This window comes from Microplitis mediator, chromosome 8, assembly GCF_029852145.1.
Source record: "Microplitis mediator isolate UGA2020A chromosome 8, iyMicMedi2.1, whole genome shotgun sequence".
In the NCBI taxonomy this organism is placed as follows: domain Eukaryota; kingdom Metazoa; phylum Arthropoda; class Insecta; order Hymenoptera; family Braconidae; genus Microplitis; species Microplitis mediator.
This window is the reverse complement of record NC_079976.1, coordinates 2,415,883-2,433,069: the sequence shown is the minus strand read 5'-3', so window position 1 is coordinate 2,433,069 and position 17,187 is coordinate 2,415,883. Positions and strand designations below refer to the sequence as shown.

The 17,187-nt window shown below is 26.9% G+C and overlaps 2 protein-coding genes across 4 annotated transcripts; both read left to right on the top strand.

Moving 5' to 3' along the window:
* The first annotated feature begins 819 nt into the window (after positions 1-819).
* Positions 820-7,422, top strand: LOC130672640 (coronin-6). Of its 2 annotated transcripts, none has more exons than XM_057477289.1 (6): positions 820-1,170; positions 3,449-3,659; positions 3,782-4,263; positions 4,947-5,325; positions 5,398-5,634; positions 6,520-7,422. In XM_057477289.1, the coding sequence occupies exons 2-6, from the start codon at positions 3,462-3,464 to the stop codon at positions 6,709-6,711; spliced, it is 1,488 nt and encodes a 495-aa protein (XP_057333272.1). In that variant the 5' UTR covers positions 820-1,170; positions 3,449-3,461; the 3' UTR covers positions 6,712-7,422. The 2 variants fall into 2 exon arrangements, with proteins under 2 accessions (XP_057333272.1, XP_057333271.1); XM_057477288.1 differs by lacking the exon at positions 820-1,170 and adding an exon at positions 3,111-3,350.
* Positions 7,423-9,424: 2,002 nt separating this feature from the next.
* On the top strand, positions 9,425-16,145 carry LOC130672642 (lipopolysaccharide-induced tumor necrosis factor-alpha factor homolog). 2 transcript variants are annotated; one of them, XM_057477291.1, is made up of 4 exons: positions 9,425-9,580; positions 13,336-13,459; positions 13,956-14,100; positions 15,848-16,145. In XM_057477291.1, exons 2-4 carry the CDS (start codon positions 13,348-13,350, stop codon positions 15,948-15,950), a joined length of 360 nt encoding a protein of 119 aa, XP_057333274.1. In that variant the 5' UTR covers positions 9,425-9,580; positions 13,336-13,347; the 3' UTR covers positions 15,951-16,145. The 2 variants fall into 2 exon arrangements, with proteins under 2 accessions (XP_057333274.1, XP_057333275.1); XM_057477292.1 differs by lacking the exon at positions 9,425-9,580 and adding an exon at positions 13,133-13,259.
* Positions 16,146-17,187: the final 1,042 nt, after the last annotated feature.

The window sequence follows — 17,187 nt, the reverse complement described above, 5'->3', positions numbered from 1 at the left end:
CAGATAATTTATAATTATGAATAAATATAGGAAATCATTTAGAAAATAATATTTATAAAAAATGCACTCACTATTTTCAAAATTTTTTAAATGCGCATTTTTTAAAAATTTAATTTTATTAATTATTTGTAATTTTAAATTTGTCTGATGTCTGCTGCTTCAATGAGTGTAAATGTAGCATACATCAGACAAATTTAAAACGATAAATAATTAATCAAAAAAATTTTTTAAAAATGCACTTATAAATTTTAAAATTTTTTAAATGCGAATTTTAAAAAAATTTAATTTTATTAATTATTTATTCTATTGATGAATTATTTAATTTGTCTGATGTCTGCTACTTTCAATGAGTTTAGATGTAGCAGTCTTCAGACAAATTTAAAATTATAAATAAATAGAGTAAATAATTTAAAAAATAAAATTTAAAAAAAGAGCACTGATTAATTTTTTAATTTTTTCAATGCGCATTTTTAAAAAATTTTATTATATTAATTATTGACTCTATTTATTTATAATTTACAATTTGATGTCTGCTCCATTCACACTCATAATTTTTTTTCTATTAATATTTAATTAATTAATTTAAAAATCTAAAATTATCAACTGCCTGATATTTTTAGTATAATTATTTGCTCATATATAGAGATAATTATTATTAATAATAAATTGATGAGTAATTTTGAGGGATGAGCTTTTAAGTAGGGGTGAGCATTGCCAAATAAGGTCTTTGATGAGGGTTTCCGGTTTTTGGTGAGCATTCGCGCCACCACTCGGTCTCAGTTTAAATTATTAACCACGAGTGTGTAAAGAGTAGTTTTAAGTTTAAGAGGATGAGGGAACGAATGAGCTTTTATTTGTAACTCGACAAATACGTATATACATATGTATTATCATATATCTATATATACAATATATATTTACATATGTGTACGTAGTGCGTTTAAAATTATAAATCGCCCGTGGGTTGCGAACTTCTAGTTGCCAAAAATACGAGATGCCTGAAACACGTAAAGTTTAATTGTAAAAAAATACTTAAAAAATTTTATTTTTTTTTTTTTTTGAATATTTATTTGACGATTATCAATTATCGATGGGATTTAATTGATTGTTACAAGTGACATTTTTTTTGTGCGAGGATTTTTAATTTGAATATTTCAAAAATTTTAAGCGGTAAGTATTTTTTTTTTAAATTAAAAAAATTTATAACAATAAGTCGAGTGATGGAACAAGAAAATATTTTATATATTTATTTTTTAAACTGTAAATTGAAATACTGAAGATTCAAAAGAGTAAATGGAGAAAATTAAAAATAAATTAGTGATTAAAAATAAATACGCGTTCTAATGACCATGAAGTTGTATGAGAAAATGTTTTATTAATAATTTATGGAAATGAGACAGGAAAAAATATATTTATACTTATATATATATATATATATATGGATGGTTGGATGAACGTATGTATGAATTTGTGTGTGTATAAAAATGAAATTTGAAGTATATAATTTATTTTTGACAAGCGATTTCTTATGTAGGTCTTTTTAAACTTTTTAGTTTAAAACTTTCGGTGTCCAATTTCACGTGAGAAGAATAAATGTGATCTGACCCTGTTAAAAGAAGCCGCCAAAAACAGCGGCCTACTTTATAATCAAACTTCAAAATAATATTGAATGCTCTTATTAATATTAATCACTTCTTATTAAGTCAATATATAAATAATAATATATAATTACTGGTTATAAAATTTATTAAACTGAAAACTCAAGTGGAAAATTAATAATTAATATATTTAGTTGCCATATTTTATATATTTATAAGTAATTAAGTTTCATATTTAGACATAGAAAATATTTTTAAATCTGTAGAGATGAATATTTATTTATTGCACAAGATTTCATGATAATTATCAAGAAAATTCATATTTTTGGCGGAAGAATTAATCAAAATTTTTTTTGTTCATAAAATTTTCCAGCAGAATTTTTAATTAATTTAAAAATTTGTAGGTTTTTTTGAATTTTTAATTCTTAGAACTACGGAATCAAGTGAAGTTAGCAGACGATTAACAATTTTTGGATTTTTTTTTTGAACAATTTAATTTAAAAAAAAAAAACTAAAAAAACGCACATGTAGAAAATTTAAAAAACTAAAGGTGAAATTTTTTGCAATAATTTTTCGTTTTAAATTTATCGACTTTAAAAAAATTCAAAAATTATTAGACGTCTAATTTCAGTATCGTGAGTGTGAATGTAGCAGACAGACAAATTTAAAATTATTAATGAATAGACTAAATAATTAGTAAAATAAAATTTTAAAAAATTGCGCATTTAAAAAATTTCAAAATCAATCAATTTCTCATAAATATTTTTTTAAAATTATTTGCTCCATTTATTTAGAATTTTAAATTTGTCTGTCTGCTACATTCACACTCGTTCAGTATCATATATTTTCGGCTCATTATTTTATTTAAATTTAATTTGACGTTCTATCAAATCATCAGTTAATTTTTTCGGGTCTAAAACCGGAAAAAAATAAAATTTTCTTACTCCAAAAAAATTTATTTCCTCCCGTAAATTAAAAAAATTCAAATTTTCTCTACAATCCAAATTTTTAACTCCACTAATTTCAAATTAATAAATCTAAATATACAAATAACATAATGTATATATTCCAAATTCCCAAAAATATTTTTCAAAATATCAATCAAATATTTTCTCAAACAATTCTCTTGACATTTAAAATTCAAATAAAAAACTCCATAACCATAAATATAAATAATTTTAAAAAACCGCGCGTAACAATTAGCACACATGAAAGCCATAAGTACACGTACAAACACCAACACAATACATAAAAATAAATACAAATTGTAGACTAGTGTACAGTTGTTAACTCCAGTTAACTTTCCTCCATAATAACCGTCAATTTTTTTTATCCGCTAAAACTCAAGTTTTCAAAAACAGTTTAATTCCTCGTCGAAAATATCACAAGTCGTTTCTTAAAAAAAAACCATTTTTACACTCATATATACATAAATATATATATATATATATATATATATATACATATACATGATACATTTGGCATTGCGTGCGGGGCAGTGGGGAATATCTATTTATAAAAAAAGTCTCAGGGGATGATCTACGCGACGCCCACGCCCCAAGTGGCTACGTAACATTTATTTATTTGTTAATAAATAATGTATCTAGTTATTTAAAAATAAAGCCGGGTAATAAGCACTCAGGAGTAATAATTAAATACACAATTTATTTATACAGCCATAAAGTTATTTAAATACTTGTAGGTTAGAGTACTGAGTTTAAGTGATCGTTATCACAAACGATAATATTCTATGTTAGTATCCCGATAAATAAATAAATAAATATATGTAGAGTTGTATCTATGAGCTGGTTATAAATATATACAATAAATATAAATAACGTTTTTTTTAGGTAAATAATAGAGATGTCGTTTCGTGTCGTACGTAGCAGCAAATTCCGCCACGTTTACGGAACATCATTGAAAAGAGAACAATGTTACGATAATATAAGAGTATCAAAGTCATCATGGGATTCAACATTTTGTGCTGTTAATCCGAAATTCTTGGCGATTATTGTTGAGTCTGCTGGAGGTGGTGCTTTTATTGTCCTCCCGCACAACAAGGTTTGTTTTAATTTATTTATTTGTTTGCTTCATTGTTTGAATAGTCATTTGTTTTCCGGATGCACGGATGTGCCGAGAATTATTTATAAAATGGATGTAAAAGTATTGATAATTCTTATCAGGTTGGCAGGATATCCGCAGATCATCCGCTGGTCGGCGGCCACAAAGGTCCTGTTTTAGATATCGCCTGGTGTCCGCACAATGACAATGTCATTGCATCGGGTTCCGAGGACTGCGTTGTAAAAGTATGGCAGATTCCGGACAGTGGAATTTCCCGCACACTGACGGAGCCGGTTGTCGACCTGCAGCTCCATCAGCGGAGAGTCGGTCTGGTGCTCTGGCATCCAACGGCGCTCAATGTCCTGCTGACCGCGGGATCGGATAATCTGGTGATCATATGGAACGTGGGGACCGGCGAGGCCATCGTTAAAATAAATTGTCATCCTGATGTTGTTTACTCCGCGTGCTGGAACTGGGACGGCTCGAGGTTGGTCACTACCTGCAAGGATAAAAAAATACGAATCGTTGATCCAAGGTCGGGTGAAATACTTGAAGAAGCTATTGCTCATGAAGGAAGCAAAGCTACAAGAGCTATATTTTTAAGGTAATTCATGTAGACAAGCTACATGGAGATAAATTTATAGTAACGATTACAATATATTATGGAATGCTTCCCATAACGCAGGGTCGATTATAGAAACGGCAGCCATACATATTATGGTAGTCATTCATATAAATATGGGTATAATTCCTCTGATAGCCAGAGTTTCTGATCAGAAAGTTGGTGTACATGAATTGCGATCAATTTGACGACAACTTTCAGCTTCTGTTGACCAGCAATCTATTGCCAGAACCTGTCGCCAAGTTGACAGCAAAAAGTTAATCTTTCCATAAGTTGATCGCAATTTTCCGCGAAACTTGTTGACAACTTTTAGCTTCTGTAACTGTTGACTACAAGTTTCTCAGAAAGTTGACGATAGGCTGCTGGTAAACTTGTAGACAACAGTTACAAAAGCTGAAAGTTGTCGTCAAGTTGCTCGCATCTCATGGACACCAACTTTGGTAACGTTTACTGTAATATGGAAACTTTTCCTAGAAAGTATGGGCGTATATCCCATAATTCCAAGTAATTATTATGACGGTATGGGATAATATTTCATAAACGTACTAGGAATGGTCACTATAAATTTATTTCTGTGTATCAAAGAACTGAGTGGCGGATAGTTGATTCCACTTGATGTTTAAATGCTGATGAAAATATATAAAAAATGAATGATTAAATTACAGAGGCGGTTTAATATTCACAACAGGATTCAGTAAAATGTCTGAACGTCAGTATTCGTTACGAGCACCTGATATGCTGGGTGAGCCAATAGTTATGGTAGAATTGGATACCAGCAATGGTGTTATGTTTCCACTTTACGATCCAGACACGAGTCTTGTTTATTTATGCGGGAAAGGTGATTCTGTTATTCGTTACTTTGAAATAACTCCAGAGCCACCTTTCGTTCACTATATCAATACCTTCCAAACACCCGATCCACAACGTGGTATCGGAATGATGCCAAAACGCGGCTGTGACGTTAATAGTTGTGAAATAAGTCGATTTTACCGTTTAAATAATTCTGGCTTCTGCCAAGTTATTTCAATGACTGTACCAAGAAAGGTTAATTATTAATCTTCATTTTAATTATGCTTTTTAAATTTATTATTTAATGGTTTTTTACACGAATTTCAGTCGGAATTATTCCAAGAAGATTTATATCCCGATACACCTGGGGATACTGCGGCGATATCTGCAGAAGAATGGGCTGCTGGTACTGATGCAGAGCCGATTTTAATATCATTGAGAGACGGGTATCAGCCGACTGCATCTAAAAGCGAGTTAAAATGTACCAAGAAAGCAAATGTACTTGGAAAAAGTACTAAAGTTGGTGCTAATGCACAAAATTCATCTCAAAATAATGCTAATTTTGTATGTTTATTTTTATTTATTTATCTCAGACAGTGCCCGCCACTTTTTAAAAATATTCAATGACTGTCAACTTTATGAAAATTTTATTAATTAGTTTAAAAAAAACTAAAGCAACATCGCAGTACAATTTCGCTGATACAAATTTTTAAAAAATTACTGTTGTTATCAATGAGGAGTTGAACGAAATTTGGCAACGAAATTTTTTACATGAGGAAATTATTTTTGTTTGAAATGCTACGGTGTCATAGTTATATTATAAGGCCTCGGACAATTCCATATCCGGCCAACTTCGTCAAATTCAAATTTAACACCAAATCAAATTCATTTTAAACCGATCAAAATTCAAATGCCGGCATCGGGACGAATCTGAGGTCCGAAAGACCTCACACTTTATGCGTGAAAAATTCTTTCGGCTTCCACTGGGATTCATAGTAAAGCCGGACCATGTTGGCCATCTTATAGAAGTTGAAATAAACACAGAAAAATTACTGACCATAATAAAATTTACAATGTATACAGTAGTGCGATAAAAGCATTGGAAATTTTACTATCGTCAGTAAATTTTGCATGTGTTCATTTTAATTTCTGTTAGGTGGCCAACATGGTCCGGCTTTACTATGACACCATATTCGTTTGGCTCCTAATTGATGTCAACTGTAAGTAATATTTTAAAAAATCTGTCTCGGCGAAATTGTAACTGCGGTCTTTTTTTCAATTAATGCTCTAATTTTTTAAAATTCATTATCAAAATTTTAATAAGGTTATTACAGTTGAGTCATTGAATATTTAAAAAAAAGTGTGGGAGGGGGGTGGGGGTCAGTCTGAGAATGGGCTTAATTAATTAAGTAAATTAGTTGGTTGATTAATTAATAAAATAAATTACAGGAGGACATTATGAAAGAATTTTCTGAAGAAATAAGAAAATTGAAAGCCGTTATCGTTAAACACGAAGGAAGAATTCGTGTACTTGAATCAGCAGTTGCATTGCAAATGAAAGAAGATGAAAGAGAAAGAAACGATAACAAAAAACCGTCATCTCCAGCAGAAAAAGAATTTCTGGCATCTGACGAAGTATGATAAGTTATCATACGGGATATTTTTTATGAAAATTTAACGGAAAATTAAAAAAAAAAGGAAAACGAATGAAATCATATTGATAAGACGGACTATGGTTCTTTTAATTTAAAATACTAAATTAAATAAAATATTTAAAATGTAAATGACAAAATAAGATCGTATTATATTTAAATAATTAAAGTAACTAAAGATTTAAAATGAATTAAATTAAAAGAAAGTTAAATATTTAAAAGTAAACGAATGATTCGTGTAAATATTAGATAGTTAGCCGAGTTGCCTTAATTAATATTCCGATCAATTTTTTTTGCTACGATCTTTGTTATTTATTTTATTGTATTTTACATCGTTAAATCATCGTGCCTATTTACCTGTTTTTACTGATGACATTTTATTCGAATCTGTATTTTTAACATTATTATTATTATTATTATTATTTTAATAATTATTATTAATATTATTATACATATGTATAGGTGAGCTCAACGACAAAGCATCTCGTTACCTGCTAATATCATTAACATGACAATGTTATATATTTATATATATATAACGTTATTTTTTGAATCTTTTAATGACAAAAACAATAAATGAAATTAAATATTTACTATTGTGAAATATTAAATAAATAACTTTAGCACAAGAAAGTGCCTCCATTTGTATAAAAAAATAAAATAAATCTCTTGTAAAAAATATCGAGAGATTGACAATTAAAAAAAAATGTCTTTTTATTTAATTGTAATAATAATTAACTCTACAAATTTTTAGAATTTTTTATAAAACTTGTAATCATTAATTTTAAAAATGGAAATCTGCTAAAATAAATACGATCCTGAAGTTAACAGACAATTAAGAAGTTTTTGATTTTTTTTGAACAATTAAATTTGGAAAAGAAAAAAAACTAAAAATATGCACATGTAGAAAATTCAAACGACTGCAAGTGCAATTTTTTTTTTCATGATTTATCGTTTTTAAAAAAATCCAAAAATTAGTAGACGTCGGCTAATTCCAGTATCATAAATGAATGAGTGTGAATGATACTGAAATTAGCCGACGTCTAATAATTTTTGGATGTTCTTTTAGACGGTAAATTATAAAAAAAAAAATATTTTAAAAAATTGCACCTGTAGTTTTTAAAATTTTCTACATGTGCATATTTTTAGTTTTTTGTTTTCTTGTAAACGATTTATTGGAAAAAAATCCGAAAATTTTAAATTGTCTGCTAACTTTAGGATCATTGAGTGTGAATGTAGCAGACATCAGACAAATTTAAAATTATAAATAAATAGAGTTAATAATTAAAAAAATAAAATTTTAAAAAATTGCGCATTTAAAAAATTTAAAAATTGATAAGTGCATTTTTTATAAATATATTTTTTTAAATTATTTACTCTATTTATTTATAATTTTAAATTTGTCTGATGTCTGCTACATTCACACTCATTAAAATAAAAATTTTTATTTAATTGCTAGAGTACGCGCTAAAAGTTCTTAGTTTTAATTTTTTTTTAATTAATCAGACCTTCGGAAACAAAAGTCAGTGGTCAAAGAATTTTTTCAAATTATTGCAGTTGGTTCCGCTAAAATGATAACATTTTTTAAATATTTTATGTAAATTTGTGTTACGGTATTTTCGATGTTTCATTGTGATTTTAGTTGCAATTTTTAAAAGTTATTTTATTCAATTAGAGAATTCACGTGATTATAAGCGCAAAGTTCCGGTTATTTTAAAAATATTTTGCAGATACGAATTAAAATTTATCAATAAATCGATAACTGGGAAGGTTTCTTCCTTTTCCGTTACCACGCCTTTAAAATCTTCAGTAAATAAAAATCTTAATTTAAGTGGCAATAAAAAACTGCATTTATATTTATTGCTTTTAAATCTTAAGTCATTTAATTAAGTTTATTAATAAGTTGGTTTTCAATACTTTATTAAAGACATCAATGAAGCGAATTATCCGATATACCGTAAAAATCCGGAGTCAAGATGGATTTTATTAAAATCCGAATTCACTCAAAGTTTCAAAGTTTTAAAAAAAAATAACTTTGTATCCAGTGAATTGGAATTTTTTACAACGAAATGATTTCGCAGTGAAGCAGATTTTATTTTAACCGGCATCCACTTCATTCCAGAGTTTTAATTTTAGAATAATCTCCCCTCGGAAGTAAATTTCACTTTCAAAAAATTAAATAAATAAAAAAATCCGCTCCAAATTTACTCCAGATTCAATTCGCGTTTTCTCTGAAATTTTTTTACAGTCTAGTTGATTTGAATTACTATATATTTATATATATCTATAAACTAAAGCTCGTATTACAAAATATCGAAATCTAAGCCTAGTAATAAAAACCAAAAATCAATACTACATAATTCCGGGTGTAGCACATGACCTTCCAAAATCCTTGGTCACCGACCAAAACCCTACTATATACATATATATATATATATATATATATATATATAGTTTCATTACAAAAAAAATTCTCGCATCTGCAGATACCGAAACTGAAAAATATATATGATATTTATACAGAATGTACAGTAAAGTAACTACAAGTTATGCCATAGCACGAGTTCCGAGCACATACCAGTCACCACACCAGCAACACCAACAATACATGTACATGTATGTGTATTACACATATATTATATATATTTATATTAATAGTAGTCGTATTGGACGTTGGTAGGAACAGTTTCAGTGTAAGTACGCATCTCACCGCGTTCTCGTCTCCTCTAAATCCGCTCCATCCGCACGCTTATCAATAATCATTCCTATATTATTACTATATATATATATATATTCCATATATATACTTCCGTCCTGCCATACGGATTTAGTTTGCTGTGAATTAATCAAGGACTAAAGTAAGTGCAATAGTATTTTAATTAATTTAAATAAAATCCCACCTCAATTTAAATTTAAATTCAAATTTAAATTTGAATTTGAATCAAAAACAAAAATATTGATCCCTACTCCAACGGACTCCTGTTTATTTGCATCATATAACTCGACATAAAAACTCTAGACCCAGCACCTGGGACCCAGGACCTCAGAATTTAACATCAAGACCCAAAACTAAATACATTTTTAAATAAATATGAAGAGAAAGTTACTGGAAAAAAATATTTAGAGACAGTGACTTGACTGTTGATTAATTTAGAAAATAATTAAATTATTAAATTATAATAATTTATTTGCTTAACACTTACATTTAAATATTTATATTACAATTCTTTATTGCATTAAAATTCTTATCACTGTTTTTTTTTTATACGTAATAAACTGCGCATAAAATAATACTACTTATTCATTACTATTATTATTATATGAAGAGTTTGAATGATAAATAATGAAACTGTGTGAGGTATGTAGTCTTATATTTTATAGAGACCTGTTGCCACGTTTATTCATATATATATATACAGATATATATAATACCAAAACTAAAATTTAAATTTAGAACCAACATTCAGGGCTGTATGCATCGAGATTATTTATTTAAGTCATTTAAATATTTATTTTTCCCGCTATTTATAATTTCTTGTTTATTAAAACTATTATCTATTATATAATGATAATAATTATTGTTATTATCAACAACAAGTTTATATTTTATCTACAAGAACTGGCGTCTGTCAACTGTCCTTGAAACCTTTTAATTAAAATAGCAAATTATTATTTTGTTTATAAATAAATTTATTTATGTTAATAAATTCACATGTCTTGGAAAGTTTCATATATTTTTTTTTACAAATCAATAAATCGGTCTTTGATATTCATTTTATGATAAAATACTTGGGGTATTTTCTATCGATTGTACGGCTGTATATTTTTTTATGACCAATGGCATCCAACGCCCATTTACTTTTATTTGTCATTCTTTTTTTCTTTATTAACTTTTTTTTTAATCAACTAAAATTTTTAACAGTAGAAAATTTTTGTTTTTATTCTCAACTTTTTTTATAAATCACTTAATTTTTTACGAACTTTGAATTCCACTTTTAGTTTGAAATCTCACGAAATTTTTTGTTGCTTTACAAACGCCTAGTATAAATCTGGAGCAAATCAAACAAATACTCAGTCTATATATACTTTTATTATAAATTTTGACTAAAATTACCTTTCAAAAAAAAATTTTCCCAGACAAATTCAAATTTTTGAAAAAATTATCAAAATTTTATGCGGATTTTCTCGCAGATTTTCTTAATGCAGAATATCAGGAAAATTTTACGTTTCGTTTAAAAAAATTTTACTAAATCTTGTAGACAAAAAATATCTGATTCAATTTTACATATATATTTTGAGCGATTTGTTTTTTTGTTGCTTTTATAAATTTGTATGAGCGTATTTTGGTTTCATATTTATTTATTTATTAATTTACGCTTTCAGCAATTTAAAAATTTTCAGTTACATTTGCGTTATCACAGTGCGCAGAAAACAAAAAAAAACTATGATAAATAACAGATGATCTTGAGGAAAAATTTACAAAAAAAAATAACAAAGTATTTATGATACTGAAGTTAGCAGACGTCTAATAATTTTTTGATTTTTATTTAGACGATAAACCAGAAGAAAAAAAATATTTGAAAAAATTGCACCTGTAGTTTTTTTAATTTTCTACATGTGCATATTTTTAGTTTTTTTTTTCTTCAAATTTAATTGTTAAAAAGAAAATCCAAAAATTTTGAATTGTCTGCTAACTTCAGGATCATAAGTATTTGAATATTCAAATTATTCTTAATTGTTGGACTCAGCTTTCACTCTAGTTTCCATTTACACTTGAATTGAATTTTTGAATGAATCGAGACCCGCCAAAGAAATTTACAGTTTTTGAGTATTCATTGACTAGTCCAAATATTCTATTCTGGGTCCGTTTTGTATTATATTGTCCGTATATGAATTTCAACAGAAATTCTTTACGTGAAAATCGATATGCTGCATAAGTAGGTGACAAAAGTGATAAACAAATATCGTTTGTTGTCAAATGGGGTCAGTCAATTTCCATTAAAAAAGACATACAATAAATATTTAACACAAAAAAAATCTAATTAAATTTTATCATTGATGCTCTGCATTAAAAAAAATGATGTACTCGAAGATCGGAACGTTTTTCACGTAACAAAAATGAAAATAATTTATGTAATTTGAATCTAAAGGTGACTTAAGGGGTCGTTGGGGTGGCTTTCAATTATCGTCTGACGTGCGAACCATTTCAGAAATCTAGATTCCGTAGATTTTCACTTTTCATTTCGTTTTTTTATTTTCGTTCCACGAAAAACGTTCCGATTTTCGAGAACATAAAAAATGAAAGTATTTTTTCTCTCGCTCTCAAGTAAACGAACGAAATTTTCTGTCGCATTTCCACAATCAATAGAAACTGTCCCCGCTTTTTTCAAAGTCCAAATAAAATGGGCAACAAAAAAAAAATAAAGTGACGTTTGCCAGATTTTAGTGCGACAAAATCTGTCCTTTATTCCTTAAAAAATATATATACAAAAATATATGAAAACCCGTTTTAGAACAGGTCAATAAATAAATTTTTTTCTCATCTAAACGCCGGCAATAATTATCAAAATATTTGAGATCTCACTCATCAATTTACTCATATATTATTTAAAAAAAAACATGATAAAATATTTCTTCAATTATTCATTTGCATTGATTTTGTTTTCACATACGTCATTACTCATTATTCTTATCACAACTATTTAACTCACGAACGTGTATTTATTTAAATTACTCATTACTAATTTAAAAAAAAAATGACTCAACCCCATAGTCGCCAATAAAAAACTATCGATAAAACTAATCGATAAAATAAAAAAATCGAAATTTAATCAACTATTTTATTATTTATAATCTGTACAGATAAATTAGTTTTATAAATAATTATCTTTTATATTTCAAAAATTTTATATAAATATGTATACATATATATATCGCAATGTAATATAACGTTACGAATTAACTTCTGTATTCAACGGTATCAATTTCTTTGAACTATACGTCATACAAGGAACATATTCTTATAAATATATGAGTACATATGCACGCAATATATATATGCAAACATATATATGTTTATTAAATAAAATAAAAAACTTCTTCCATTTCATGACGTGACTCATATAACGTCTGTAAAATTCTTGTTAACGATAAGTCGCCTAAAAAATTTATCGAAATTAAATAGATCAATAAAAATTGAATTAAATTTATGTCATATTAATCTATTACTATATAAATGTATATGTTATCTTAATGATGACATACAGACAATTAATGAACCATATTTTTACTAATTAATTCAAAACTTTTGAACTTAAACTCAAGGGCAATGACAGGGAAATAAAAATATAGTTTTTACACAGAGTATCTTTACAATTTTTTAAAAAACTATTATTATTATCAGCACTTAAATGTGATAACGTGCTGGTATAATATCTAAATGCACTGGTGACATCATTACTCGTACCTGTGTGTTATCAGTTAGCTATACCGATTGTGATTGCTATTGAGGACAGTCGTATTTTAACGGAAGTTTCGGTACTAAATAATTTTTTTATAGTTCTGTTTAATTGTGGATTTAATTACTATGGTTAATTAATTTATTTTTTTTTAGTTTAAAAAAAAAATGGATAAACAAGGAGTACCTCATTATGACCCGGGTGTCCAACCACCGCCACCAGGATTTGCGCCACCGCCGCCATATTCTTCTGGACCTCAGCCACCTCCTCAAGCTCCTGGTATAAATTATTTTTTTTTTAATTTTTTTAATTTACATATTTGTTTATTTTTACGGTCACCTGTTTTTTTTTTCTAAATGTTTCGGTTTCTTGTCGAATTTTTGGCAATAAAATGTAAAATTTTGAAAAATAAATATTTTTTACACTCGAAATTAAATTAACATTTAAATTTCGCGGTATTTACATAAAATATTTAAAATTTGAATAAAAATATTTAAGTCATTGATTTAAATAATTTTATTTAAATGTTTAATAGTTTGAATAAAAATTATAGCAATAAATTATTTGCTTATCGTGTTCCAAACTTCCTTAGTGGTTTTTATATTTTTTTCCTCATACCAGTTTTTTTAAAAGACTATCAATTCGTAAAATCTGATATTTACATTTAAAAATACATAAAAAAAAATAATTATCCGGGTTTTTTATTTTTTGAATTTAAATAACCGGGATTTTAAATTATAAATTAATTATTAATAACAGCGTAATTTTTTTACAGGAGTTATTTTTATACAACAAACAACATTCGGACCTGATACAATGCGATTAAGTTGTCCTCATTGTCAACACGATATTTCCACAAGAGTTGAAACGGAACCGAGCACTAAAACTCATCTTTTTGCTCTATTACTTTGTCTTCTTGGGTAAAATAATTAATAAGTTATATAATTAATATCTATCATAAATTATCTATATCCTCAGTAATCCAGTCTATCAAAGTATAAAAATATTGAAAAAAAAAAAAACGTGTTTATTCAAATTGTAATTAAAAATATTGACCTTTCAATTTAGCTTTGTAGATTATAATCAAAAGGTCAAGTGTTACATTAAGTGACTACGCGCGAAGCAAATTTTTTGAATAATAGTTACTAGTCTCTAAGCTTCATAACTGTTAGAAAAAAAAGACACAGTTACATCACAAGTAATTTTTTTAAAAATAGACTCTAATACATGAAGGATTAAAATGCATTGTCACGGGATCAGTGTGTGGATCTCACTTGCAACATCCGCTTTATTTTTAATTACCATTGTAAATTATCAGTTATAGACTTTATTTACTTATCATTTATTTTATTAACTGTTTTGGATTTTTTCTTTTTTATCACAAATAATTAGACTTAAAAATCTAATGTCAATAATGAGGTCAATAATTTTGGAGTTTGATAAAAAAAAAAATTTTACTCATGCGGAATTTGAATATATTTAATTATAATTATTCATTAATTTTAGTGATAATGGAAGCAACAGACAACCGAAAATTCATTTATTTTTAAGTAAAAAAATTAAATTTAAAAAAAAAGTTTCCCTGCTTAACAAATCCGATAGATTCTAAGCTGTGGGTATAAGGCACTATACTTAACTGTAGCACTTCTCATAGAACTCATTCATTCTTATAAAATTTATGTAGGAATTTATGAGAATCTATTGGATTTTATGAGATTTTCCAAACAGGGTTTTTACATGCGTCGAAAATTTTTCGTAATTTTTTTGTGCAATTTTCCAAAATATTTATATTCTAATTGTATGTAATTAATTTACAAGAAAAAAAAAATTTTAGTTGTCTATAATTTTCAGTATAAGTTAAAGACCTTATACCCAATCACTCCATGTATTTGTACAGATATCGCGTTACAAATGCCATAAGGGCGTACCAATAAATTTTTTTCGGGAATCGACGTAGTTATGCCTGAAACGGACAGATATGCAAAAAAAAATTTTGGTACGCCCTTATAGCACCCAGGGTACCTACCGGGAGCCATAAGGGCGTACCAAAAAAATTTTTTTTGGGAAACAACGTACTTTTACTTTAAACGCGTAGAAATGACGAAAAAAAATTTTTTTCAAATTTGAAATTTTTTGGTACGCCCTTATGGCACCCGGGAAATGATGAAAAATTTTTTTTTTCAAATTATGAAATTAACTTTGATCACTTCATTTGTGATTGAGAGTGATCATTTTGAATAAAAGTATTCCAAAAAATTTTGATCAAAGTTAATTTCAAATTTGAAAAAAAAATTTTTTCATCATTTCTCTGCATTTAAAGTAAAAATACGTCGTTTCCCGAAAAAATTTTTTAGACGCCCTTATGCCTTTTCAAGGGTATTTTTTTCGGGATACGCCCTTATGACATCAGTAACGCGATATATTTAGCAAAATTTAGTAAATATAGATATACAAATACATGAGTGATCGGGTACTAGTTCCCTGATCGGGTACTGGGTCTCTTACCTTAACGAATTTTAGACCCAATTATCCAAAATTAAAAAAATTTATTTGGTGTCGTCATAAAACTGTGACTTGAAAAAAATTTTCCTTATTCTTTTGTAAATAAATGATAATAATTACAGTTGTTATTACGTAATTAACTAATTATTTTTTTTTAATTTATAGATGCTGGTGCTGTGCTCCGTGTCCTTATTGTATGGACAGCTGTTTGGTAAAGAAACATTACTGTCCTTCATGCAAACAATATCTTGGAAGTTATGAAAATTAATTCGTTAATTTTCCCAATCCTTATTACCATAATTATTATTATCATTATTATTTTTTTCTTTTTTTTTCATTCAGTCAAATTAACTTATATTTAATTTCTTAAGAAATAAAAAATGCCATTAAGTTGTAAGTGCATTTAATTAACGATAAATCGAAACTTTTTGAGAAAATAATAATAATTATTATTTAATTAGTATTTAATTTTTTTTTTTATAAAATTAAATTTAAATGAAAAAGTTTGAAATATTTTTTTTCCGATACTTAAATTAAAATATTACAATATTAGTGTCTAATAATATTTTTTCTAATCCAACTTATAGCTTGGCATAAAACATATACTGTTTATGTATCTATGATCTATATATATATATATATTTTTTGTATAAACTGCAAAAATTCTACACACGCCTTCAATATTGTACAAGTATTTTTATTCATTTTATATTATTATAAATAATAACTGTTAAATCGCTTCCTTATACATTATTACATAAATATATAAGTATTTAAATATATACTTATACTCGTGAAAAAGTATATTTTGATGAATATTTATTCCTTGATAAATATTACAGTCAATGGATAATATTTTTTTATTGCTACACTTTAAGCGAACAATATTTGCCGCACTATTGGAAAATTTAAAGGAAAAAAGTGTTTGAGTGTAGTATTATTGTAAAAGTTATATATTATGAATTACTTTTCATATATGTATGTACTGATTTATTTTAATTAAAATATATACATATATTTTAAACAATCTTGTGTTCAAATTTCTTTAATTATTCAATTCATTTTACTATCATTATTATTTTACTTGAAAAAAATTTTAAATGATGGAAAATAATTGAAAAATTCTCCAGAGTAAAAAAAAATTTCAATTTTAGTGTCAAAAAAATTTTTGTTGGGAAAATTTAAAAATAAAAATTTTTATAAAATTTCTACTCTTATATTTTGTTGGTATATAGGGTAGAGGTACCACTTGTGGCCAGTGTACCATTTTTTGATACTTCATACTTTATTTTAATAAATGAAAAAATATATAATTAAATTTCCATTTTAATAGTGGGACAAAAGTATCGGGGATTCTACAGTTTCCGTGGTACCGCTAAATGACCACGAATTCTTGTAGAACTCGACGAAATACGACTTTCTTAAAGAATAAAATTTTTCGATATCTCGCTTAGTTTTTGAGAAAAATTCATTTCGAGAAAAATGCGATTTTTTAAAAAAAGTGA